Source organism: Andrena cerasifolii, chromosome 14 (assembly GCF_050908995.1).
Source record: "Andrena cerasifolii isolate SP2316 chromosome 14, iyAndCera1_principal, whole genome shotgun sequence".
Classification (NCBI taxonomy): Eukaryota; Metazoa; Arthropoda; class Insecta; order Hymenoptera; family Andrenidae; genus Andrena; species Andrena cerasifolii.
The window spans coordinates 2,658,813-2,685,741 of NC_135131.1; the positions used below are offsets into that span (position 1 = coordinate 2,658,813).

At 37.6% G+C, this 26,929-nt stretch overlaps 1 protein-coding gene across 1 annotated transcript in view; it reads right to left on the bottom strand.

Annotated features, from left to right (window-relative positions):
* Positions 1-219: 219 nt before the first annotated feature.
* Positions 220-26,929, bottom strand: part of LOC143376228 (uncharacterized) — a 92,333-nt gene continuing 65,623 nt past the window's right edge. Inside the window, exons 2-6 of the mRNA XM_076826343.1 lie at positions 23,035-23,237; positions 11,180-11,315; positions 7,892-8,025; positions 2,197-2,431; positions 220-767 (exon numbers count right to left, since the gene is read on the bottom strand). Of these exons, the coding sequence (XP_076682458.1) occupies positions 691-767; positions 2,197-2,431; positions 7,892-8,025; positions 11,180-11,315; positions 23,035-23,237 (785 nt within the window). The 3' untranslated portion in view covers positions 220-690. The remainder of the gene's footprint in view (positions 768-2,196; positions 2,432-7,891; positions 8,026-11,179; positions 11,316-23,034; positions 23,238-26,929) is intronic.

Consider the following 26,929-nt stretch of genomic DNA (forward strand, 5'->3'; position numbering starts at 1 on the left):
AATATAATTTATATTAAGATGGCCTATAAACATAAAATTTATAGAGATACATGTCGATCGAAGAAGTGAAAATTACAGACCCCTTAATAAGACACACGATAGATCCTCAAATCGTTGAAAACTTAATTCGTCACGCAATATCTGTTAATAATAAATTGAAGCCATTTACACGGGAGGAAGCAAATGGATATGGGGTTTGAAGAAGGAGAGAAACTGAAATAACGAAGATGAATTATTTATTTCTTCATCACTCAAATAAAATTTCATTTATAAATAATAGCAGTTTTTATCTAGAAACGTGATACGATACATTCCGGCAGCTATAATATTACAGAAGAGGTATCAAAATCATTGTCAGAGGATAGAAAACACGGTACAATATTGTTCAAACAAAATTCCTCGATTTTCGACGCGTCATACCTTCAATCTAAATACATAATATTATGACATGTTATTCGGATTATAAATTCGCCTCGCTGTAGCGAGGCAGCGCAGATCGCAATTACACGTAGATAATTCGCTAAATTTTTATCCTATTTACACGAATAATAATATACGGTCGATATTTATGTTAACGAAAGATTTCTTCCTTCCTCCCACGCATTTAATAATTTCAAAATTTTACAAACAATTTGCCCTCCTCTCCGATGCAGTCATATCCGTAAAACGTGAATGACGTGCTCATCGATGTTATCTCAGGTTGGACAGTAACAGCGTGATTGCAAGATTAAAGTAGAACCATCCCTCGATGTGTTTCGTTGCGCTCCCTAAAATGGAAAAATTGAGGTAACATTATTACCCAAAATATCGTGTTACTTCAAATTTAAGACATAGGTAATCCACATTCAATTGGAATTTTTCAGTATATTGTGTGACAAGGTATCAATTCTTTGTTACTAAACAATTTCTTTGTAGAATTTCACACTCAAGCAAACTATCCTTCTGCATATAAAACTTATCGTTCTTTTATAACACAGCTACTCTTATTTTACTGTAATAGTATCTGCAGCTTTTGTTTTGTAGAGAAAAATGATTTTTAAAAATTTTTGAAAAATGAAAACTGTCTCGTATTTATAACGCATTTTGATTTTCATTTCGAGAAAATGACAAAAAATATGTCTCAAATTTGATGTAACATTGGGGTTGCTATGTCCACCCTCCCTCGTTAGCATTTATTCAATGATTTACTACATTTTGATACATAAACATCAACTGAGTCCATAAATTCTTCAGTATTGTTTAGAAACCCCAAAAGTTTCTTAAAATGCAGTTATTTTTATTGTTCAATGTTATATTTTCTATTGTTGTAAACCGAAATATTCTTGTTATAAAATGAATTCATCTTTGAAAACAAATGCTTCACGAATATTCGCATCATTAAGCTTTGTTCGGAAAAAATTGAAGAAGTTTTGAAATTATGGGAAACAGTAACATTAGTTTTGAAAAGTGACGAGATTTTTTAATGGACTGAAACCTATTAAAGTTGAATTTCTTAATTGCTAAACATATTTTGTTCCTGTGCGTCTGACATTCCATATCCTGTTTTCTGTTCACCATTTTAATAATCCTTTGTTTATTTTCTATGTACATTTGTCAGTAATAATCTTTCCAAGTAACAATCTTGCTTCTGTAGTCATTCACAGTTATTTTCACCCTTATTTGTCTATCGTATTTTCGTGGCAATATTATTTCTAATACTGACCATCTGTATATTCGCTTCAGGTTTCATTCAACTACTTTCTGAAACACCAATTTCTCCAATAATTCAAACCCTTTTCGTGTCAGTCAAGTGGTTGCAAGGAAGTGGAACTTACAATTAGTGCGATAAACTCTGTCTACAATGTTAATCTTTATTAATGGTTTAAATTACAAGTTTTAGCAGCTAGATATTAGCGGAAGAATTTATGGACTAATTTAATTGTAAATGTACACACATGTTTCTATTATTCAGTGGAGAAAGTTGAGTAATTTGTCGACCGTTTGGTAAACATGTAATACTAAAATTAAATAAATATTGAACTTCTAATAAAATTAAATAAATCTTTACATACACATTAAAATCAAGCACCTATTAAAATTAAATAAATCTTTACATATACAATAAAATTAAATAGACTTTACAAATGTGTTCATCGTGCTCCCATTTAGTTTAAATACATTTATTGAAATAAAATCTTTATTTTACGTAAGACGTACCGATATAAGAATATTCCCGAGTTCCTAGCACAGATTCCAAGCGGGGGCGTTCCTCGATTGAGAAAACATCAGCCTGTCTTGTATACAAATGAAAGACGTTAGCGTGACAAATAATATGCAGTCTGCCGTTACTAAAGCTATCTGGTACAATTTCGAAGTCCAATCCTGCGATAGTCATTATCTGCTGATTGTCACCAAGTTTGCCCGTTATATTTGTTATGAAACTGGCGTTCACCTGAAACAGAACATTTCCATGGTGAAATTGTGGATAATTTTCTGTAAAAATAATATTGCTTTTTACAATTAAAAAACTACGAATTTAAATTTTCCACTCAGTTTTTGTCATTGAAATTATACATAATTAGTACCCCATACGTGGTGTAACCAAGGACGCAATATTACACCTCAAAATAAGTCTAAAGGATAAATGAAATTCTTCTGTTCGAAATTTTGCTTTCCAGAAAAATGACTTTGAAGAACAAACCGATATACGTGCGCTTAACAGATATTCATAAATTATCATGATGATGTCTATCATGCATAACAGATTTAATCCTTTAAAAATTTGTTATGCAGTTTACATTTCATTGAAAATGTTTGCCATTTTACTGTATACAAACTTGCGTGTGTTGGAATACAATAAATAATAAAATGAATACGATAGTAGTATTCAGGTTGATACTAAATAAGCCATAATATATCGTGTGTAATAGATATCACAATAATGGTCGACTTTTATTATCATTTTTCCTTTTGAAACAAAGCTTAGTACAATCAGAATTTATTCCATCATTTCGACTTATTTTGTGACATGCAATCACCCCCTTCTCGCCTGTACCGGTTATTATTTCAGCTCCCATTTTATAATGTACTTCTAATGTACATACACCCTTGCAGGTCCAAATCGTCAAATGTGTTCCTCGCCATTAACTTATTCTACTTATAGGACCGCGGAAGCCCTGCAACCTGCAACTCTCGCCTGCATTAGTGTTGCATAACCCTTTAAGGGTTACATACCTTTGAACGGCTAAAATAGTGGGCGAATTTTGGAATATTTTCCCTAACAAACTACTGCTTTGCATTTGGTCGAATTCATTTTTATTAAAAGGTATATTGTATATGGAAATATTTTCAAATAAAAATTTCTTAAACTGTCGAGCATGTAGTCACCACTGTCGAGTTGATATTATTCCTTTCTGCAGTACTTTGCAGTGAACATTTATAAAATTTATAAAATAAAACAGAATAGTTAGATGATACTCAGATACGTGGGTGAAATTTTCTGGTAAAATAAAATAGCGAACGTTGATATTGGGAGTATGGATTTTCCTGATATTTTTTCGCTGGTTTTTCGATTAAAAAAACAAACGAAAGCCGCTATCAAAAAAAAACCTAGAACTTAAATAACTTCAAACAGTACCACGGAATATTCGAAAATTTAAAATTTCGTTTCGGAACACGGTGCGTTTGGAGTAAGATACTAATGCTTTGTTTTACTTTAATCAACCATTCCTGATCGAAAAGACCCAAGAAAGCGTATTACAATAAAGGAAATTTACTGTCCGGAGCGAATTGACTATTGATCTGCAGGGCGAGGGATGTCTTATGTTCACCATCGTCCATCACTTTCCCAATTATGCAGATTTCCACATAATATTTGCGAAATATGTTTCAAGATTTCACAGTTTCAGAAAATGCAAAAAATCGATGGTTTCAATATGCACCTAATTTCTCACCGGCGCGTTTCAAATGGAAATTGACCACTTTTCGCTTGACTCGTCTATCAACACTTTTATTTTCGCTTTTAGCGATTCGAAGTAGAAAGAAAAATACCCAAAAGATAATTGAGATCCAGTAGCAAGTATCGATAGCTTAGTGCAGAAATAAATGTCCACTTTTTCTGAAATTAAAATTTTTATATGCAACAAATAGATTTTGACTGTTTCTTTATGCTGTATAAAAAATCACATTTATATCTACATCATAAATTTGTCTAAAATAATATATTTATTCTATGTCCCTGAATATTATGAAGCTACCATTGCAGGTTTAAAGTTTTAAACCTGTTTTTCTCGAAAACGCTGAAAGTGCACTCGCAGCTTACGCCGAACCTTCCCAAAAATGAAAAACTACTTCCTCATGCTGTGTGTGCACATAAAACATCCACGGCTGAAGGGTTAACATACTAATCTTTAAAACGTATATAGAACACATCCCAAACTCCTGACAGGTAACATTAAAATGCACCGTCGTGCTCAACCCCATCACTTTTACGAGTTCATTATAATTCCCTCACCCGGTACATATATCCTTAGTGCTTCCTGCTTCTCGTTTGCGCGGCAACGCTTCGTCAGAGGCCGTAAATGATTTGCAGTATATTCGGTCCTAAGTATAATGTTTATCGAATTGTTAGGAGACTCATAAACTGTTTAAGATTGCTACGCTTAGACCGAAGTGAGAGTTCCGGATTAAATGAAGTCGACCGAGGCGTAGAGGCATACCGAAGTGGAAGAGTCCCTCGCGCTGCTTATAATTTCCTGACCAGCTTCTCTATATACTTATAACGGTACCGCGAGGATGTATCCGCGAATCAATGACTTTTACACACTTTCCTGATACATTTCTTGTTACTATCCCATTCTCTCTCTTTTGCGAGGTAAAAGTGACTGCAGAGATTCAATTTGCAATCTATCTTCCCTACATGCGAAGATTGAAAGGAATGTTTCCAAACGTTTCCAATGTTACTTGACCCGATCATCGATGAGCGCATAGGGTCGAGCGAGGCGAACCGGAGCACTTTGTGTTTTTGATGGTAAACTATAATAATAGTTAAAGATTAGAAGACTAGTTTTGCATTATATATTTGTAGCTAGTACCCCTTTGGCTTGAACAGTAACCCTTCGTTGACACACCTCTTTTTTGGATCAACTTTCACATACCTGGGTGGCTCACACCCAGAATAATCTTTGAACGACTGTCATTCTTATCTGAAGAATCCAATCGTCATGGAAAAAATCATGGGTCAATTTTAAGGTCTGTAGAATGTATTCCAATAGTTGTTTAATTGAAATTTGATCACAGTTTTTGTGGAAAAATTCTAGATTACCATATGTCGAGGAAAAACGAAGAAAATCTTTAAAAAATTGTAACTTTTACAAATTGTAATATTAGAGGCTGAAATTCTACAGAGTTATTGTTCAGATATAATATTTTGAGAGAAAAAATAGTTTGTAAGTCGGCTTTGGAAAAAAGGTATTTATTTTACATATAGAAGGTACGGAGCGTCAAAATCAGCTTATGGGTGATTCACACCCAGAGTGTCAACGAAGGGTTAATAATAAGAAGTAAAATTAAACTTAATAATCTCTCTTCTGCAAAGAAAAATCCAAAAAGTGAGAAATATGCGATTCCTCCGGAAACTTGGATTCGCCACGGTCTACCTTATCTGAAAGCTTTGGTGTTCTGAAATTCATTTTGCACCAGAATTGCTCGAAGCATCTTTTAGGAATCCGAGGCATGTGGATTGTGGGATGGAATCTCATTTAATTAGTGCCTTCTCGTGGGGAAATTTAGATTATAACTAAAGAACTTGTCAGTGCCTTGTTCATGAATTGATATGGACCTAAAATTTTCGTTAATGTTTTCCAAGTCATTGTGAAAGAGTATACTCGAGAAAAGAAAGATCCTCATAGAAAAAGTGCGGTTAAACTGGTGGTGTACGAATTGGTACAGAAAAAGGCAAGTAGGAATTCATTATTTTATTCCGAATAATTACTCAAACAATAATGGTCCCTGTTTTGAAATAAATGACACAGTTTTCACATAGTATAATATTACCTCTCTTAACTTTTCTTACAACGAACAAATAATTAAAGCGAAATTATTTCAAATCTTTCACTTACAATTATCTTAAGGGGTTATATACTTTCTCGGCGCCTAATAATTGATCAATTTTGGGATTTTTTTGCTCGAGAGGTGTGAAATAAATCGAAAATTTTATACGTGTATCTTGTTCTTAGAACCTTTATTCATATAAAAAAAATGATTTGACACGCTTTTGTCATATATTGCTGTTCGTTTTCTCCGGTTCCAGCAACCTCTGCAACAAGCAGGGGGCCTCCTTATCAGCGTGATAACTTCGACAGTTTACAACCTTTTTTATTGAACTTTGCATTCATCTATGCAGAATGACATTCTCCAAGGGCCACCGGGCCAAATTTTTTAATTTTTAGAAAATCAGAAAATTATGCCATTTTGAAGAAAGCAGTCGATTGTTCGTCTACAATTTCGATCTTTAAATGGTAAAAAGAATATTAAAAATTAAAAAATGGCCCGATGGCCCTTAGAGAATGTCATTCTGCATAGATTAACGCAAAGTTCATGAAAAAAGGTTGTAAACTGGCGAAGTTATGATGCTGATGAGGTGGTTCCTTGCTTGGTGCAGAGGTTGCTGCAACCGCAGAAATGAAACGGCAATATATGACAAAAGTGTGTCAAATAAATTTTTTTAAATGAATAAAAGTCCCAAGAACAAGATACAATTATAAAATTTTCGATTTATTTCACATCTCGCGAGAAAAAAAATCCCAAAAGTGATCAATTATTAGGCGCCGAGAACGTATGTAACCCCTAAAGGGGACTAGGCAGTCAGAAACTCGATTTTTTGTTGTATTTTTCGAAAGTACCACCCTGCCCGAGTAAAATTCCATTTGGTTTATGTTAAAATTCGCAAAATTAAGGATTTTACTATTCCTCTAATTATTAACTAATTCCTCTTTCGAAACTTCAAACGCGTTTTTCTCAGAATCATATTTCCTCTTCGTTTTGCAGCGATTGTGAAAAAACGGAGGTACAAATGGACTTGAGAAAAAATTCACATATGTGAAACATGTCTAGTTACAACCTGAACCTAAGCATAAGTCTGTGAAAACTCCTATTTTGACAACAAAAAAAAATAAAATGGCTCTTCTCCCTGGCGAAAAATCAAGTTTCTTTAAAATTTGCCGTTTTACAACCGCTATACTTATAATTTTGATTTTTTCTTTTTTAATAGGTTCAGGGCAAAATGGGGATCAGGGCAAAGTATCAATTTCAGAGAATATTTCACAATTGAATTTCTTACGGCCAAAATCACTGCAAAATTACCGCGGCTCCAGAAAAAAACACCTATATATCAGGCAACTATAGCGCTGTCATACATATGTATATATTATTCAAATCAATTCTTTTTACTGTTTACAGTATTAACAAACATCACCCAAAAGTACTAATCACAATTTGTATTCATCTCCTTGTAATTAATTCACAAAAAGTACTTGACTTTCGAGCGATCTGACTGCCTAGTCCCCTTAAATTAGTCGGTATGGAATGCAGTAAGAAAGCAGCTAAAAAACAAACAACCCACTTCCTCAGATATCTACTCTAATACAGAATTACTGAAAACTAGTTTCTACTGCCACGATTAATATCCCGAATAAATTTCATTGAGGTAACATCCGACTAATACAAGGGAGAATCGGCAACAGAGTTCTTACTCTTTTACGCAGCCAGATGCGTGCTGATAAGCATAATAATTCACTTAATGCAACGAAACATTATAGCCAGGGGAAGTAACATATCGATCGTTGCAATAATGACAGCTTATCGAGGCCGCCGCACCGACATTCCCGCAAAGTTTCCGCATCCATCAACCTACCGGTACTCCATTGACAGTCCACGTCACATTCGCTGGTGGATTTGCCGAAGGGACGGTGCAGTTCCCTCGCACAGTGTCGCCAACCGCGTAGCGCCTCTTCTCGACTCTTACCTGGGGATCGCCGTTCGGGAGACCTGAAATTGTATTGAACCTCTCAATAACAAAGGAACAAGACGTGCCACGAACCAGCCGTTCCTTCTCCGCCCGACACTGGCTGGCCGTTACGTTCTTTTAGACGCCTTTTGTTGCGTTCGTTTTTCGACGGTGTACGTGCCAGTAAAAACGCTTTGACACCAACGAGCCGTCGTTGCACGCTCGAGATTGTTGTTCAGTAGCGTTCAAAAGCATTCCTCGCAAACATTACGATTTCTTGCGACACGTCGTGACCTCGACCAACAAGAGCGCGGAATTCGCCGGGATATTTTAGAGGCTAGAACATCGTCACGTTTCTGAGCGCCCGTTCAATCACTGTTGCCAGAACTTCCGCTAATGCGTCAATCGAGAACTTTGCCATAAAAAGGGCCAAGCTTCATTGGGGACGAAAATATCCATTAATGAATAATGGCAGCTGGGATTTTAGCATGTGAAATACTTTAGCAGAAGTTCTGGTGGTACGTTGTAATTAAGTTTAGTTTCATTAACTTTTCATAGAATCGATTAATGTAATTTATTGTGATTTTAGTTAACTGCGTAATGATGTTTGAAACCAGCTTCGTCGAGGAACGCGTAAGATACTTATTATTTCATTTCGAAAGGTTTTTCTTCATGGGTAATTGCGTGACTTTTTAATCGATTTACAAAAATTGTAAATCCTTCCCTGTGCTCGCGGATCTTCAAACAGCGCGGGAGTTTCAAGCATTTGTGCTTGTTTAATTTCAGAAATCTTGAAACTTTGCTAATGATGTTCAAACACACCTACATTAACATCCGTTGTATCTGAGAATCAAACGGTAGTAATAATTGAGGACCCTGCAGCAAGTGGGGTGCAGCTCCGTTTTGGACATTTTTGAGTTATGACGCGTAATATACGTAAAAACAATCTACACCGTTTAGTGCACGCTTGATGCAAATCCGGTGACAGATGAGCGATTTGTTGCAAATTTTGGACCTGCTCCCATTAATGTTTTGTGCAATTCGACTGCACAACTACGTCCCAACTAGTAAACAGCCTTTACATAAGGCTCTCAGAGCAGGCTCAAGAATAATGCTATTTTTTGATGCCTACAAAAAATGTCGACATAGGGTGGATGCACCATTTGTGGCCACTTTAAGGTATTGTACCAGTTTTGGACGCCGCTTAAAAAATCTAATATTTTTCCGTGTAAGCAATAAATGTAACCTTATATTTCTGGCGGTATACTAAACAAAATTTTCACACTTTATTCAGTATTTCATTTTATTATTAAATATTTCTATTACTAAAGCTCGAGTGCAATAGACTAGCTGCAGTCTAAAAATTAGTTTCCTCAAAGCATCCATTTCCAGATTTGGAGATACGGGCCTGTGCGGTCCACGGTCTGCAGTGGTGTAATTTTAATTTACATGTGCACCGTGGAGTGAACTCGCACGCACGTATACCGCGAACTCTTGTTAATGCCACGCCTATTTACCGGCGTTGAATAAGTGCCACTGTTGAATAAGCTCGGAGGGAGTTTTCGCCGGGCTGCCCTGTCGTCGACTACTCTGTATACGTAACACGTCATGTATATCTCAGCGGATCATTATACCGTCCACAGAAGGTAGTCAATTTCCCTTTAACGGCAGTGGACTGTCAAAGAATTGTCTCACTCGGGGCTGGATGACTTCCGCCTGGCAGGGCCGCTGCCTCGTACCGGTCCACGGCGCGACTCTCAAGGACACAGCCGCCGGGGATTACCATTTTGAACGTGTCTCGTAATGTTGTGGATACGGGCGATCATCTCGTCTGGTGAGAATGGAGAAAAAGGAATGGGGAGGCGGGACGGTCTGAGGGATACAAGGCGGGGATCCGAAGGCTCGAGATCCAGCATCGAGCTTTTACGAGCGATCCGTGATCGGAAAGGAGAGGCAATCGCCTCGTTCCTTCAAAGAGGAGTCGCTGCCGCGGTTGTGGCGTCGTTAAGTCGACGGCAGCTCGACGAGAGTCCGGGACGGTGGGAACAAGACCAGATAGCCCCGTGGTCCTTTGCCTCCGCTTCCGTCGCTGCCGCTTTTCTTTCCCTCCGACTCCTTTCGTCACCCTGCCCTGCCGTTTCAATTAACCGCGATTACGGCGACAACGCGAGCCACCGATCAGCCTAGTCCCTTGGCGAGAGTTCAGCGCGCCGATTTCAGTCCGCGGAAAATGTCACGGGTCACGATCCCGTTCCTAATTCATCGGAGATCCTACATTGAGAATTAACAGTGCATGCTGGAGTATCGTCGCGGAAGGGGCCCGGGAGGGTGCGAAGGGGGTGGAATGATTCTGAAAGGGAGCGGCAGGGTTACGGTTCACTGAACCGAAGCTGGTAATTAACAGTAACCCGGTTAAGAGTCGTGAAAGGTAGAGGACGAAATGGAAGACGGCAAAGTTCTTGTTTCGAGCCGGGGCATTCACTATCAGTTTCGATAAGTCCCGCGGCTCTGCCAGGCGACGCACGCGGCTTCCTTGCCACTCGCGGCGGCACGCGAAATTCAGCCAGTGGAAGTGGCAGAAAGCAATCTTTCCGGTAATTATGCTCGGCGCGGCAATAAGGAAGCATCGGGGACTAATTTATTTACCTAACGCTGAAATAGAGCACGCGGGGCGGCGTAAGGACGCCGGGCGAACAGGATATGCTTAATGACCTATCTCGCCTTAACCCGTAGGAAATGATGATTTATGCGTGTAATTCGTATTCGAAGGAGAACTTCATTCTGCGGATTTTTTCAGGAATATTTATGAGCACTAATGCTACACTGTTAGACAAACTCTTAATGGGCCCGCGAACAAACTGTCCCCTTTACCCGCGTCGCTTAAGCCACGAGCTGAAGATTAAGCGCGTTGATACCGGTGGCTGGTAATTTGTTTTTGCCGGATAGATGCGAGCACATTTCTCTGCTTGTAGTATAACTTAATAATTGTAAATCTGCGGGGTAAGAAAAATTTACAACGTGCGCCGATTTACAATTATGAATTCACAGAGGGTGATTGGATTGTTTTTGTCGACGGCGCTGGTCTGTCTATTAAACGTAAACCGTTTTTTGTTAGACAGTACAGCTGATTGGTTTAATATTATGTTCTAATATCTACTTCCTATGCGAATAAAAAAATGTAATTGCGATACTTACTGGCCACGTGCATGTAACCATAAACTAGTACAGTGTTAAACGAAGGCGAATCACCGGAGACCTCGCAACGGTATTTGCCAGTATGATTTGGCTGCACATCCTTCAGAACCACTCGGTAGGCATCGCTTCGATTCGTCTGCAACGCGATTAACCATAGTATTAGTGAGGAAGCAGGTTAAAATTTTTGTAACGCATGAAGAGGTGAAAGAAATGAAATGGAAACTGCGTTTGGTAAATGAGGACAAGAAATTAAAATGTACTGTGGATCAAATAAGATAGTGTGGTGCAAATTTGTATGGTGGATACATTTTTGGCCGTTTTGTAGGACACATGCAAAAAAGACTTTTAAATAATATAGGATTACAGTCTAATGGAGATGGAAGATAAATATTGTCAAGAATAGTTTTCTTCATTTATAATGATGTTATAGTTATATTTTATATTAGTTATAATTTTTTATTGTTATACCATTCATAATTGCAGGGTTTGGAAATTGACTTACCCCAATAATAAGTGGAGCCCCGGGTATAGCATTCCAACTAATAAATAATATAAGATTTTGACAACTACCTGCTTCAACTTTAATAGGTATACTCGTCTTTGAAGTATTAAAATCGTTAACTTTTGTTGGAATACATGTTGCTTCTCATTGAATACACCAATTTTGCTCGAAAATTTGTAAAGAAACTAAATTATTATTACCATGTACCTAATTTTGTTAAGGCAGATGCTATTTTATTTTTTATTTCTGGTAGTAAATGATACTCTCTGCTCTTTGTATACAACACTGTTGATAATATCGATTTGTATTCCTTGCTATAGGTAAAATATTCTTACCCCTTTTTCACAGTAACGCAATACCAAATTTAGTAGTTAGAAAAATCCAAAATCCAAATGTTTACTTAAGACGTCACATGCCACAATATTTATCGAAAATGAAGTTTTCATTTCAAATCAAAATCAGAGAAATAGACACTAAAATTACCACGAATTTAACGCAACTGCCACTTTTCTATAATTCAATATCGCTATCCAATTTTTCCACGAATTTTTATAACCCTTTGTCTCCTGTTTGGAGAGATATCATATCGATTGTATAATTCTCTCATGTTTCTTTATTTCATTTGTATAGTTTCAATGAAATTTAGCATTGGGAATTAATTAAACGTGCACTTTCCCACAAATATCACTGTCACCGTGTTAAAAGGATAGAATTAGAATGTACAAATTGATTGGTCGACGCGTTACATCGGCGATACAAAATTACCGTTCGTTGGGCGCAACTTATAGCAGCAGTTTGAGTAAATTTAGAAATTTAAGTCACTCCGGGATGAACCGAACGGCACGAACGATGTGTGTGCCATTTATTGCAAATCGATCGCACTTACTCGCACGCTTTGACATCCTCGTGCATTCACCCGCTCGCGACAAACAATACTTCACGGCTACGATTAATTATATGTTGCCGCTGGCACCGTATAAATCACACAATTAATTTTCGTACAATTTGCGCGGGCGCTCGCGGTACGAGCATTCTCATAATTCAAATTGCTAGTGCCACGAAAATTTTTCATATCTCAATCACGATTGGAACGATGCAAGGAGCTTCATTGGCTTCGAATTCGTGTGTTATATGCAGGGTGGAACGTAATTTATGATGCAACCTCTCAGGGGACAATCGTTGGAGCAAAAAAAAAAATAAAAAGTAGTATAAAATTTTTCGTACGAGGTCTGGTTTTTTAAAAAAACGATACACAGAACATTGATACTTGTATTTTGTGATTACTTTTTTGTCATTGAGTCAAAGATAGCCGAATGTATCGTCCCTTTGGAGTACCCAGAGTTCTTTTCGGTGAATTCAAGAAACGTGAATGGAAAATGCTAATGTATTGCCATTTATTTCGTGTTTCAAGTTGTTGTATAAAGTTTTCAGTCAGTTTCGAAAAGATTTTCGTCTTCTTTATAGATTTTCTACTTAATGTGATCAAATAACTAAAGATCGCGGGTTGCGAAATAGTTTGGCAAAACGTGCGGCGCCGCCATTGACTACCACTATCGACGCCGCCCGTTTTGACAAACTCTTTCGTTTCTGTATTGAAAACAAAAGGTGTTTAACCACTTTTGTTGATGCTTTCCAAAGGAAAAATGTCTGCTGCATCGCGTGGAGTAGTCAGATTTTCTCCTAGACTCTAAGTTTTGAAAATAAATTCAAAAATATCTGCAAAACTGAGTGCGTTTCTTTTCCCTTTGATCGTTGCATTCCGGAGGGTTTGTAAAATAATTTGATGGAAAAAGCAACCGAATAACTATTACTATTTGAACACGAAACATGTTCAATGTCGAAAATTTGCATTTTTTTACAAATCGAATTTCTCAAAAACTGAGGAGGGTGGCGTCAAACGGTTTGCGGAATCGTTTTCAGCGCACGAAAACCTTCAAGAATCAAAATTGAATGTTACAAGTCCAGATGGCTGTCGAACTGTGTAATCGAACTTTCAGTATCCTAAATGCTGCCGTTGCAATGTGCGGCCGGCGACTGCGGCCGTCGACGGTCCCACTAGTGCAAGGCAGAATTATGTATCTGTTTCTCCCTTGCACTAGTGGCGCCGTCGCCGGCCGCAGTCGCGAGCCGCACATTGGAACGGCAGCCTTAACACTAAAACCGTGTACTCCGAAGAGTTCTGGAGAAGCAAAACTTTAGATGCTTGACAAAACTACTGCTTTAATGAAAACAGACCCAGACGCCTCCAACTCGATAATTATTTTTACAGAAAATTCTGTACATCGTGTCCACGCAGTACTTGCAAAGTAGATCTTGATAAATCGGAGAAGCAATTTCTATGGAAATAGCAAGTGGAAGCTTGCTCGGAGCACAAGTACCTTAGCTTCCTCTGTAAGAACCTTATAGGGCCTCAATGTTTCAGCATACGCACGAGTCGGATCTGTAATTTTGTATCTCTGCGGCGGAAAATAGAACAGCAGGAATCATTGTTCGTGCATTCGAAGAATTACACACAGGGGGAGGAAAGCCGACTGTGCAAAATTACAGATGGAACGTTTGTCTGGGAAACAAGTAGGATCGTTGGAATATGCGCGATCGACAAGCGCCGCGTATCGATACCGCCGTGCACACCATTTCACACCGTTGCCTCTCTGGTTTGCACCGATTCGACAATTCGCTGCCGGCAACCACACATAAATTTATCCCGGCTGACTGAGAATTGAAATAATGTTACCGCTTGTGAAATGCGAGCCTGTAATATCCGATACACTCTGCACCGTTCCCCTGAGCGCCTCTATGAACTCGTTCCGCCAACGAACGCGTTCTTTATTTCGTTCCAATAAACAAACGTATTTTTTTTCAACACCTCCATGAAAATGGGTGTTTCTTCTTCACGCCTGCTCAGCGGGAGCAAAACGGCCAATTTCAGACGTAGGTACGCGCGTTTTCTGCTTTTCTCCCAAGGGAAAAACACTTTGCGCGCATGCGTAGTCGCAGTTTTTCACTTTGCTCCAAGGAAACTGGAGTTCGGCGTTACCCTGTGGTACGAAGATGCATTTGTTCGACTAATCGTTATCGATCACGTGAATTTTTTTCGCGAATCCTTCAGCAGGCTATCAAAAACATACCTTTCATGCAGGTGTTGAAAAAAGTATTGTGCGTGACAAGGGAGAGACGAGATTTCGACGAGTGTGAAGTTTGCTGCCCCAGCGCAGCGTTCTTCTCTCCCTTTGTTCCGTCTCCGAGAACGGGACTCATAAATTAGCAAGGGTTTACTCTGGCAGGCGCCAGATAGTCTAGGACCCAAACATTGTAACTAGGGCGTCTGGACAGTGTTTGGAGGTGACGGAAAGTATAGACAGTCGTCCTGGGAGATTTTTTACCCTCTCCTTGAAACCGCAGTGCAAAGGTCACGCCTACATTAGGCGATCACCAATAAGCTGTTGATAATTGGGAGAAAGGAATAGGGCTCCACTCGCACAGAGACTGTAGGAGATGCTTTTGCTTGTGGCTAACATTTTCTGACGAGTCAATCGTATTCTAGAAAAGACCGTTCTATAAGACGCATCAAGCGTAAAGACATTTATATCTATACCGTTATTATTTAATTTTACTGTTATTTTGTTTTCCATACTTGTGCCTCTATTTATTTAACGCAACCTTCTCCACCGCCATTAATTTGCCGTTGGAGGCGTAGGTCGCGAATTGACACAAGAAATTTCGTCTACGTACGTGAGTTACGCGAAATGTAAATTCACGGTCAAAACACCCTTGTCACGCGATGCACTATTGTGTTTCGGTTGCCACTGTTTAGGAACTGTTTCACTGAAGTGTTTCTTGTAAAAAAAATTTATTTACCCTTTGTGCTGAAAGTATGCCTTTCACGATGTTATTTAATCTTGTAAAAATGGAAGAATTTTGACTCGAAAAATTAATTGGATTATTGCAGGGTTTCCCAACCTTTTTTGTGTTTTAAATAACGTGACACCCCCCTCTCATATGAGTTGAGGTAAATTTAATAAGGTAAAGAAAACACATTAAAAATAGATACTTCAGAATATAATTCTAAATTAATGATATTTAAAAAAAAACGTGGCGACCCCCCAGAAAATAATTCGGGACCCACCGGTTGGGAATCACTGGGTAATTGGGTTCGAAATCACTGTACTATATTCAGTCATATTACAAAGTTCTGTGTTTAATAAGTGCAGCGTTGAGTAAAAGACCTCTGACTGATTGGCGGACGAATAAGTTGGAGTGCAAAAGTCGAAAGTACTGTTGACGAAATTCGTTTATGGAACTATAGATTGCGGGCTGTTTAAAAGTTTGCAGAGCCTTTGAAATATTTCGTAATGCTGCAGTCAAAGAATTATGAACAGGAATTTGTCCATTTAAAAACAGGCATAAAGTAATATAAAAGACTCTTCTGTAAAACATCAAGTTTCCACAGCAACATGTGCTTTCAAGTATTTATATTTTCAAACTACTTGTTGATCAGTAAAATGACTCCACACAGTCATTCGAAGATAGTGAAACAGTGGCTAGAAATTGAAAAAAGGGTTCTTGCTCGGTCCTCTCCTTTAAGGGGAGGCTCCAGTCTAAAAATAGATTTTTTTAATTTTTCGAATGTTCAACCTTTTAAGAATACGTGTTTAAACGGATTTTTTGATACTTCTAAAATTCCCGAAGTTATAGGCATTTGGGTAGCGGCAAATGCATGGGTAACAACCAGCCACTAAGCACTCGCGTAAAACTTTAAACGCGTTTTTATCGAATCAGTGTTCTTAAAGTCGGTGGAGCCTGTATCTCGAAAAGTTATTATCCGATTCGACTAATTTTTTTTTTATTTTGAAGAATATACTTCTGGTTCGTGGACCAACCAGTAACATTTTAAAAGAATCGAATATTTGTAATTTTTAAAGGCGTTGAAAGGACGGAAAATATAGGGAAAAAGTAATTTCAAATTTCAGGTGTAGTTATTCTCTCAAAGCACGTCATTTTTTTGTAATTTTTATTGCTTAGTCCACGAGCCAGTTTCATTTCCTTTAAAAATCTGGCATTGTTTCTTATTTCAGACTAATGGTTTAGGTGCTACAGGTTCCACCGATTTGGATGAATTTTTTGACGCCTCGACTTTAACGACTCCCCAGTTCCGTCTGCAATGATTAATTATAAAACAAAAAATATATTTCTAAAGTTTAAGACATCCTTAATACAATGCAGAAAGACCCATTCAATTATATGTAGTAGTTTTCCTTTAATTAATTCCTAAATATCACCTATTTTTGTGGGCTCTAGACCGGAACAGCCCCTTAAGTGTTTGCTCACCAGATCAGACAGACAAGTAGAAACGTCTGGTACGTGATCAGACACACAAGAGGAGCTCGCGCTATGAACGCGTCTGTTGCATACCAAACTCGGTTACAATTATACCATCACATACTAAATATCACAAATGAAGGGTAAGGGGAAGAACAGGGAATATCACAAAACAGCTTTATCGAGAAAATTAAGTGTCTTCTTCCAGTGCAAAGTGGGCATTACCTGTTTTTAACCAGTATACTAAAACTTTAACGTTATCTTACGGGGGCATTTGAATTTTATAACCTTTTGTGATTCGACAGTTCTGTAGTCTAAGTTGCCACCATCAAAATATGCTATAAATTACAAAATCACTTCAAATATTGAACATAGAATATAAATTGTATTACTATGAAAATTTGACGGTATTTTATAGAAACGAGAATGGAATTCTCAACGCTTTTTAATCGCTAGTCAATTTACTTTAATCATCATTGGGTAATTTTACTCGTCGCGATATAAAATATAAATGCAAGTGTTTATAACTATAGCCACCTAAAAGATCAAGATTATTTTTCATATGACTTATGTGTTCTCACGTAGAAGGACAGTAATTTGAGCACACAATGCTTCATAAGTAATTTAATAAACTCTGAATTTTAATTCTGTATTGATACGAAAAGAAATGATACGTAGCTATTGTGCGAGAATTTATTGCGCTGAGAAGAGGCAATGGTTTGGCTGCGGCGAAACGATATGATCGTGCTCAAGCTTGAGTTTCACACGAGAAAGATTTGATTGCTTGGTTGGTGGTATCTGACAGAAACAATGCATTTTTAGTTTCTATTAAAAAGTTAAAGTATAACGGTAGAAATTTACAATCAACAGTTACAGAGATTACGCGCAGCATTAATTCAGAAACGTCCAACTTTAATGAATCAGAAAGGAGTCCTTCCCTACCGCAACAATGCTCGACCACGGTCGGCGAAAACGACGCTAGAAAGAAATTGTGCAGTTTAATTGGGAACTGCTGCTTCATCCTCCCTATTCTCCAGACTTGGCACCTGCACATTCTCATTTACACTGGTCGTTACAAAGTTCCTTTTAAGGAATAAAATACATATTTGGAACAACTGGTAACTGGAAAGAAGTACACATCCCTTATTCTAGATTGAATCTGTTGAAATTTTCGCTGCAAAGATGTTAGAAAACTATTTTAAAAAAATGAAATAAAGTTACATTACTTATCACAACGTTTCATATTTTTAATTTTTTTTTTTAAAGCGACATCAGTTATGGAATTACCTGACACATAAGTATTTAGTCAGTGAGAAAGATGTGTACTGCAAGAATAATATTCTTGTCAAATGGAGACTAAAATTTTGTTATAAGATTAATACAAAACGTGAAATATGTGAATACAAGCATTTATTTTCGAGCAGGATAATTGTTCAATAATATACACAGATATTACTTTCCATATACGATTCCCTCTCGATAATATATCACTCTCAGTACTTCATTAATTTTTGTTACGAAACAAATATTTCCCGTGAAAATCACTTGTTATTCTCTTGTTAATTGAATGTGTAACAGGAATAACCGTGGAGTGTTATTCGTTAAAAGAAATATTTTCAAAAAACATGATCTCCCCGTGATAAACAATTTACACATCTCCCCTGTGTTTGAATGAAAAACTGCAACCTTTTAACTTGTACCTCGATTTTTGTCGAATTTTGAGCTTGTCCCTCAATGCTGGCGAGCGTTGATCGATTTTTTTTTGTTTCAAGGGTGGTTCGTATTTTTTGCATGAGATCGACTTGGTGGGTGGTTGGTTGAGCGTGTTCGAGCTCGGGTTGCGTGAATTTCGTCAGGTGTGGCAATTTCAGAAAAAATTGATACTTAGTGTACGTGAAGGTCTTCACTCTGACATTAATTTCCCAAAGCAGTAAGACGCGCTTTTCAGCCAAATTCGAGAAAATCGATTTTGAAGAATTCTGAGTTCCCTTATATACAGGGTGTTCCTCTACCTATGGTCAATACTCTCTAGGGGGTGATTATACAGGCAAAAATAGGACGAAAATCAAGAGTGACGAAATTTCGGTAAAGGCTTCGTTTTCGAAAAAATTGACTTTGATTTTCACCTAACAGGCGTGCATCGCAGGCGCTTGAGGCGCATGCGCTTACAATGCACGCGTATTTCGGTAAAATTCGAAGTCAATTTTCTCGAATTTGGCTTAAAAGCGCGTCTTACTGCTTTGGGAAATTAATGTCATAGTAAAGACCTTCACGTACGCTAAGTATGAAATTTTTCTGAAATTGATAAACCTGAAGGTCCCTTTGTTAGATTTTGTGCCAGCCAGTTAGGTTTTACTTAAATTTCGTTAACTCAAACTTCTTTTTTTTTTTAAAGCAAATGTATTAGATACCGATATTTAAATCTCTGTTACATCGTGTTGAATTGAAATTGCGGAGAAAGTGGTGCGAAAGTAGGGGTTGGCGTGACTGTTACGACAATATTCCAGCGCTGTTTTGATTACTATACATTCCCAGGTTCACTGTTAGGCGCAGAATAATTTTCAGAATCAATAGGAATATTCCGGTGGATAACGCGGACGACAAGTATCGCCTGATTAATCAGGATTTCGTCCGGATGATCCAGTTGAAGCAGCGGTACATTTTGCTTGGTCAGCGATGTTTGTGCACGCTTTTAGCAAATTAGAATGCGTACAGCGAACGGAAATTTTAACGTGCCATTGACTACCGACCGAATTCACGTGTCAGCGTGTGATCTGTTTTCCCAGTTTCTCCGAGAATATTGATTCTGCATTGGTTGTTCCCTCTCGATCTAGGTCAGCCTTGGATCGAAAAGCGTATGCTCGTCGGTTTTAAATTGACTAAGCATTCGTTGATTATTATTACTTGTCCTGGCAATAACATAATTAGCTTCTATTTAGATTTTGTTGTCTAAAAAATTTAAAATGTGATCTGAAGTATATAGTACTATATAGATAATATATACGAATATAAATTATTTATATTAATAAATAAATATATATAATAAATATATATTGACCATATTTAAAATATTATTGATAGATTTATGGAATATATTGAACTAAATTAATTATTAATTCGATGAACCCATAAATAATTCATATACTAATAAGTTCGAAAGATTTATTAATAGATAATGGTATTCAGAAAATAAATTTCGATTTATATATAATTCATTTATATATTAATAAGCTTCTTGTTGTATAATTATCTCCTTATATATAAATTATTTATATATTAATATAATTCCTTATATATATATATATATATATATATATATATATATATATATATATACAGGGTGTCCCACTAAGGAGTGGACAGCGCGATATCTCTTAAAGTATTGTTGATAAAAATATAAAAAAAATAGGGAATTGCATGGTTCGAGGGGGCCCATTTATTAGCGCGAACGAATTTTGTTTCCGATTATTATTTTAAAAGATACGATGGTCAAGTTCGGTTTTTCAAATGGAACTATTTTTTTTGAAGACCTGAGTTGATAGTGCGTTCCAAGACAAATTCAATAAGCTTTAATGTATACACTTTATTTCCACTGGTTTTTAAGATATTGCGCTTGCAAATTTACTGATTTTCACTGCAAGAAACCCCTCTGGAATGGCAAAAACCGGGGGCGGTCTTACTGACGCCACGGGTGGCACTGCCTGTTGAAATGGATACTTACCTGCCAAAGGTCTAAGCTAGAAATGGCAGGCCCAAAGGCTGGACAATTCTTTTCCGTGAGAAATGCTACTTAGGTAGGTACATCTGCGGTATCGAGAAGCGCATCGTTACTTTTATTTCGCACTTGCTTCTACGCTCGGATGGCCGGTTCTTTTGGGAGGGATGCAAGTTGGATTGGTTAGGTTAGGAGAAGTGAAAGTTGCTAGTCTAAATTTCAACCATAGGGAGCAGATTGTGTCAAAAGAAAAGAATTGTCCAGCCTTTGGGCCTGTCATTTCTGGCGTAGACCTTTGGCAGGTAAGTATCCATTTCAACAGGCAGTGCCACCCGTGGCGCCAGTAAGACCGCCCCCGGTTTTTGCCATTCCAGAGGGGTTTCTTGCAGTGAAAATCAGTAAATTTGCAAGCGCAATATCTTAAAAACCAGTGGAAATAAAGTGTATACATTAAAGCTTATTGAATTTGTCTTGGAACGCACTATCAACTCAGGTCTTCAAAAAAAATAGTTCCATTTGAAAAACCGAACTTGCCCATCGTATCTTTTAAAATAATAATCGAAAACAAAATTCGTTCGCGCTAATAAATGGGCCCCCTCGAACCATGCAATTCCCTATTTTTTTTATATTTTTATCGACAATACTTTAAGAGATATCGCGCTGTCCACTCCTTAGTGGGACACCCTGTATATATAAATAATTTAAATTAATCCTTCTGTTCCTTTGTTGACGGCTTTGATCGATAAGGCCTGGCGAAGGAAGTATTTTCCATCTAGATTTTAAGGTCACTTACGTTTTCCATTTTTCTAAATGGAACATATATATTTTTGAACGTAGATAAAAAATACTGGTGGACGTAAAAATATCCACTTGACTAATTAGAATTTTAAAAACTTATTTGCAGTGAATTTAAGAAATAAGTAATACCTTTTGCTTTATTTATTTCGAATAATGAAACTTAACGTCATTGACTATTTTTCTTTATCCTGGACTAAAATTTGGTGTTCTAATTGTACGATTACTTTTAGGTGGACCCAGACTTTGCAAGCACTTTGAACAATGGCATTCTAGCTTACATAGTTTTCTTACACTGTTTATCTCTCAAACCCAATTTTGGTATGTTATATTTTCAATATTTTCTTCAAAATCATACATCTTGTAGAGTGAATGCAGAAAATAAAAATGGGGGAGCGATAATCCAGCTGTAAATTAAGTGTGGAATAAAGAAAGAAGAACAGTAAAATAGACAGGAGTGTATTTTCTGTTTTTCTTTGTAATAACCAATGCTGTATAAATTCCATATTTACAATTAGTACTGGAAACAAAAGTTCGCCATATCTCTTACATTAACAATACAGTATTACATCAATCAGAGCCGTGCAATTCTCAATAAATTTTTGCGGAAATGTTAACTTTTTAAAAAATTTGTTTCCATAAAATATTATCTTGCAGATGTAGTGGCAATATAAAAAAAAACAAGGAAATCTATATAATATGTACCAGTAAAACATTCTTTATGCAAAGAGACCTAGAGTAAATTCAATATTAAGAAAATTTGAATTTAACTGTAAATTACTAATTAAAGTACCTACGTATACATATAGCTCACAGCATTCTGTGAATGAATAATTTACTGTGAATAAAATTCAGGAATGGAATACATACGAATATCCGAGGGATGAAAAAAAAAACAACAAATTACGGTGGACGCCCTTAATTACATAAAAGGGACGGTACATACGTCAGCGCATATTTTATCAGGTGCAGTTATATAATAAACTAGAGCAGAAACGATACACGCTAACAAACTTGCACGTTTGAAGAAACTTGAGGAAATGTAATCCCGGAGACTGAGTTCCGGGTCCCCTGGTTCTCGACGATTGCACGTCAGGTGCGAATGTAAAACGTGATTCGCAAAGGGTCGCCTTCCAACTTTTAATAAGTACGAAATTCTGAGGATATTTCTAGCTCGAAATATAACCCGGTTACAATTCACTGAGAAACGTCCAGCGGATTACTTTCACGCAATCTTTGTTACTTCGTAACTTCCCTTTTTGTGACTCGGATTAATTAATTAAACAGTGGAGGCCATTCGGCCGAAAGGCGAGGCTTGTGAAGTGAAAAGTGGAGGAGGAAGACGATGCAGCATAAACGAAATAAAATGATTGTGTTACAAGAGAATTGGATTAAGAAATTTGAAAGCAACAAAAATAAAAATGATAAATATTACTTTGCTCGTAAAATTTACATTTTTTCTATGCCTACAAGTTATCTTCGCTCGTGATTGGCACTGTGAAACTGATGAAAATGGGTACTTACGACAACTTTGGCACCCAATTCTCCGAAAACAGCGATCGGCGGCATCTCTTTCGGGACGTATCGAAAAAATTCAGAACCCTTGTACCATTTCACCGTGTACAAAGTGTCTGATTGTAGATCGTATCTGCAGCTCATATTGACGGTGGTGCCAGCTGCTACGGCCAATGGAATATCGATGGATACATTGCTAAGTCCACGAACCCCTGAAAATAAAAGGCTATGACTTTTCTGGCAGTCGCTGGATTAACACGTTGTGTGCCAAACTTGTTTTCGCTTCTTTTGCCCAGAACTTCCTTCCATTAGGAGGAACATGCAATGATGCTTCGGGGGAACGTTTCATTAAATCGGTATTATATTAAGGGGTTATACCTAGTCAGGCGGCCGAAAAGAGGCGAATATTTGTGAATTTTTTTTCAAGAAGTGGAAGCGTATATTTTTACCAAACCTTTTGCACTTAAAAGAGCAACATTTAAAGAACATTAGGTATTTTTTTCGTAGAAAAATATTTATGTTTATAATAAATTAACAACTGACATCCAAGAAGCATTTTTAAAAATGTAAAAGTTGAAATCCTGAATTTTTCGTGGAAAAATTACGCGAAAAAAATCAGGATTTCAACTTTAAATAGCCGCCATTTCGTTTTAAATTAATATTTCGGAAAATTCTCTCCGTTAACGTAAGGATACATTAATATACAAACGAAATCTTTTTTGTTTTTTGATTTTAGACAATCTGGTTCCAAACGACATAATAACAATAAAATAAATAATATTACTTTTAGTACAGCAGATAAAAAGACAATTTTTTTACTCAATCTTTCACTCGTATAATTTGACAAGTACAAATTTTAATTACTCTTAATTCGATACCAGGTTACGGATTCAAAAAGGCATTGCTGCCCGTAACAATATGGAAATTTCAAATTGGGCGTGCTAGATAAGGCGTCGCAAGCTCTAGACGAGTAGGAAACGATCTTTTTTCAAACATGAATGATGCTGCTCTTCTTGCTGGCGAGTTAAGCGGCAAGCACTTATCCTATGATAACTTAAATGGACAAGTGCTTTAGAAACTTTCTGTGTAAACTTGGCAACGTCAGCATTAACGTTAGCCGCCCTCGGGATTACGTTCGCAAAAAAGAAAAATCGCGTGGGGGACAGCAAAAGTTTCGACATTGGCGTCGACTTTTAAACATCCCCGTTGGGAATTATGCGGTTTACTTCTTTCCTAGACGCACCACTGCATACTTCCAACTTTTCCCGTGTAATATACATGCATAAGATTAACCGAGATTCACCGTTACGCTAAATTCCAATCGTAGAAAAGTTTTATCCACATGAGAGCCTGATTAGTGCACTCCGAACTGGTCGAAATGAAATGTCCCTTTTCGTAGAACAGTTGCGACTAGAATGCGGGGCATTGTTTCCTGTGATTTTAGTTTTGTATCTGTTGAAGCAAGAATATCAAGAATTTCGATAAGTGCAGACTGATATAAATTGTTGCCTCGTGGATTAGCTGGTCAACTAGGGAGCCTAGTAACTCATCATTTTAAAATTCCTCTGTATTGGAATAGACGAGTTAATTTACCACGAAACTTTGGTAATTACATTCATACAAGAATACTACGAGATGATTGTTAAATACAATTAATTAATTAATGGCAACTTTTACCGAAAATAATTCACTTGACAAGTGAGACTGGTGCTATATTAGCAAAGGGGTCTTCCTTAAGGGGACCTTCCGGTCTAAAAGTCGATTTTTTTTCATTTTTCGAATGTTCAACCATTTAGGAACATGTGTTTAAAAGGATTTTTTGAAATTCGTAAAATTTCCGAAGTTATAGGCATTTGAGTAGCGGCAAATGCATGGGTAACACCTGGCCACTAGGCACTGACGTAAAACTTTAAACGCGTTTTTCCCGAAACAGTGTTCTCAAAACGGTGGGACCTGTATTTCCAAAAATTATTATCCGATTCGACTGAAAATTTTTTATTTTGAAGAATATACTTCTGGTTAGGGGGGATACCAGAAAAAACTACAAAAAATTGAAAATTTATAATTTTCAAAGGCGTTGAAAGGATGAGAACTACAGGCAAAAAGTAATTTCAAATTTCAAGTGTCGTTATTTTCTAAAAAAATGTCATTTTTTATTTTTTTCTGGTTTCTCCCTAACCAGAAGTGTATTCTTCGAAATAAAAAAAAATTTCAGTCGAATCGGATAATAACTTTTGGAGATACAGGTCCCATCGATTTGGATGAATTTTTTGACGCCTTGACTTTAACGACTCCCCAGTTCCGTCTGCAATGATTAATTATAAAACAAAAAATATATTTCTAAAGCTTAAGACATTCTTAATACGATGCAAAAAGTCCCATTAAATTATACATACTAGTTTTCCTTTAATTAATTCCTAAATATCACCTATTTTTGTGGGCTCTAGACTGGAAGATCCCCTTAAATTACGTAAGGCTTTTTTTTGGGGGGGGGGGGGAGAGGGTCGCAAATTTCTTACGTTTTCTTACATGGAGGGAGGGGGGAGTCAGGTAGCGTCTTTCGTAATATTTTTTAACCTAATTTTCAAAGAATAAAAATTCCATCAGTAATGTTCCGGAAAAGTAGTTTTAGTTTAAATTTCCCGAAACCGAGTTCAATGAATTACATAAACCTTTAAAAGAATTTTAATAACTGCAAAAATGAAGTGTAAAAATTATTACGTAAGGATGGGGTTGAAATATCAAATCTTCCGAATTCTTATACCTACTGGGGGAGGGAGGGGGTAAGAATTCGCCAAAATTACCCTTACGTAATTTAAGTACGGCCCCAAATAGAAAATCAAAAGGGTCTGCTGCTCGTGCTCATATTCTGTTTGGTAAATCGCACTCGTGATGCACAGCTTATAAATATTTACAGATTAGGGTACTTCGGGCAGGTTCCATATTTACCATTTAACGCATTACTCTGTAACTACGTTTAATTCATATTTAACAGCGCAACTTTATGCTGGCAGCTCTCGTACAGCATCGACACACAAAAACGCCCCGCGACCTTTTCGCCAGAACTCCCTCGCACCTCTCTGATTCGATAGCGAGCTCTCTGCCACGTGAAATTCGGCAACACTTTAATCAGGACCCTCCATTTTCCAGGGGTTTTCCATACTTTTTGCTTTCCCTGACACCGTAGCCCCGTTATCCCGGATTCCCCTTGCTTCTTTACTGTCCCACGTTGCGCCAGCCAATCTCGCGCCGAAACAGCTATCGCCTATCTTTGGATAGCGCGACGCTCACTGCGCAAAAACGTCGCTCTTAACGAATTTACGCGCAGAAGCCCCGCTCACTTCTCGCTTCTCACTTCTCTCGCCTCTCTAATTTGCCCGTGATTCGTTTCAATTTGTATACCTGCGGTGTTATGCACGCGCCACCTGTACATGCCGCGCCCTGCTCTTATTTGCCAGCCTGGTATCGAAATGAATATGCAATGGCACCGCCCATGGTGATGTTTGCGCACTTGCGACAGAAGAACGCGACCAGCTTCTGGCTCTGCTATCGCTGAAGGCCTGAAAACTTTCCCTCGTCTCCCCCGACGTTTCGGCTTAAAAGGGGGGGGGGGAGGGGGTAGGAATCTGTCGCAGGTTAAACGTCCAGTTCGCGGATTTGCGAGATCAGCGTGCGATGCACGTGAGTGGCATCCGCTATCCCGGACTAGCGTCGCTGTTTCATCGTTAATTAACCGTTCTTTTTTTTCAGGAAGATGTGCAGCTGGTTAGTTATTTACGAGATAACGCGCGGACAGCTTTCGCACCCGCGCGTGCAATTAATTTTTAATAGATTCAACGAGCAATCGTACACATCATCACATTAGGAAGGCAGGCTGTGGGTGATCCGTGGGTTCAGGCTTTAG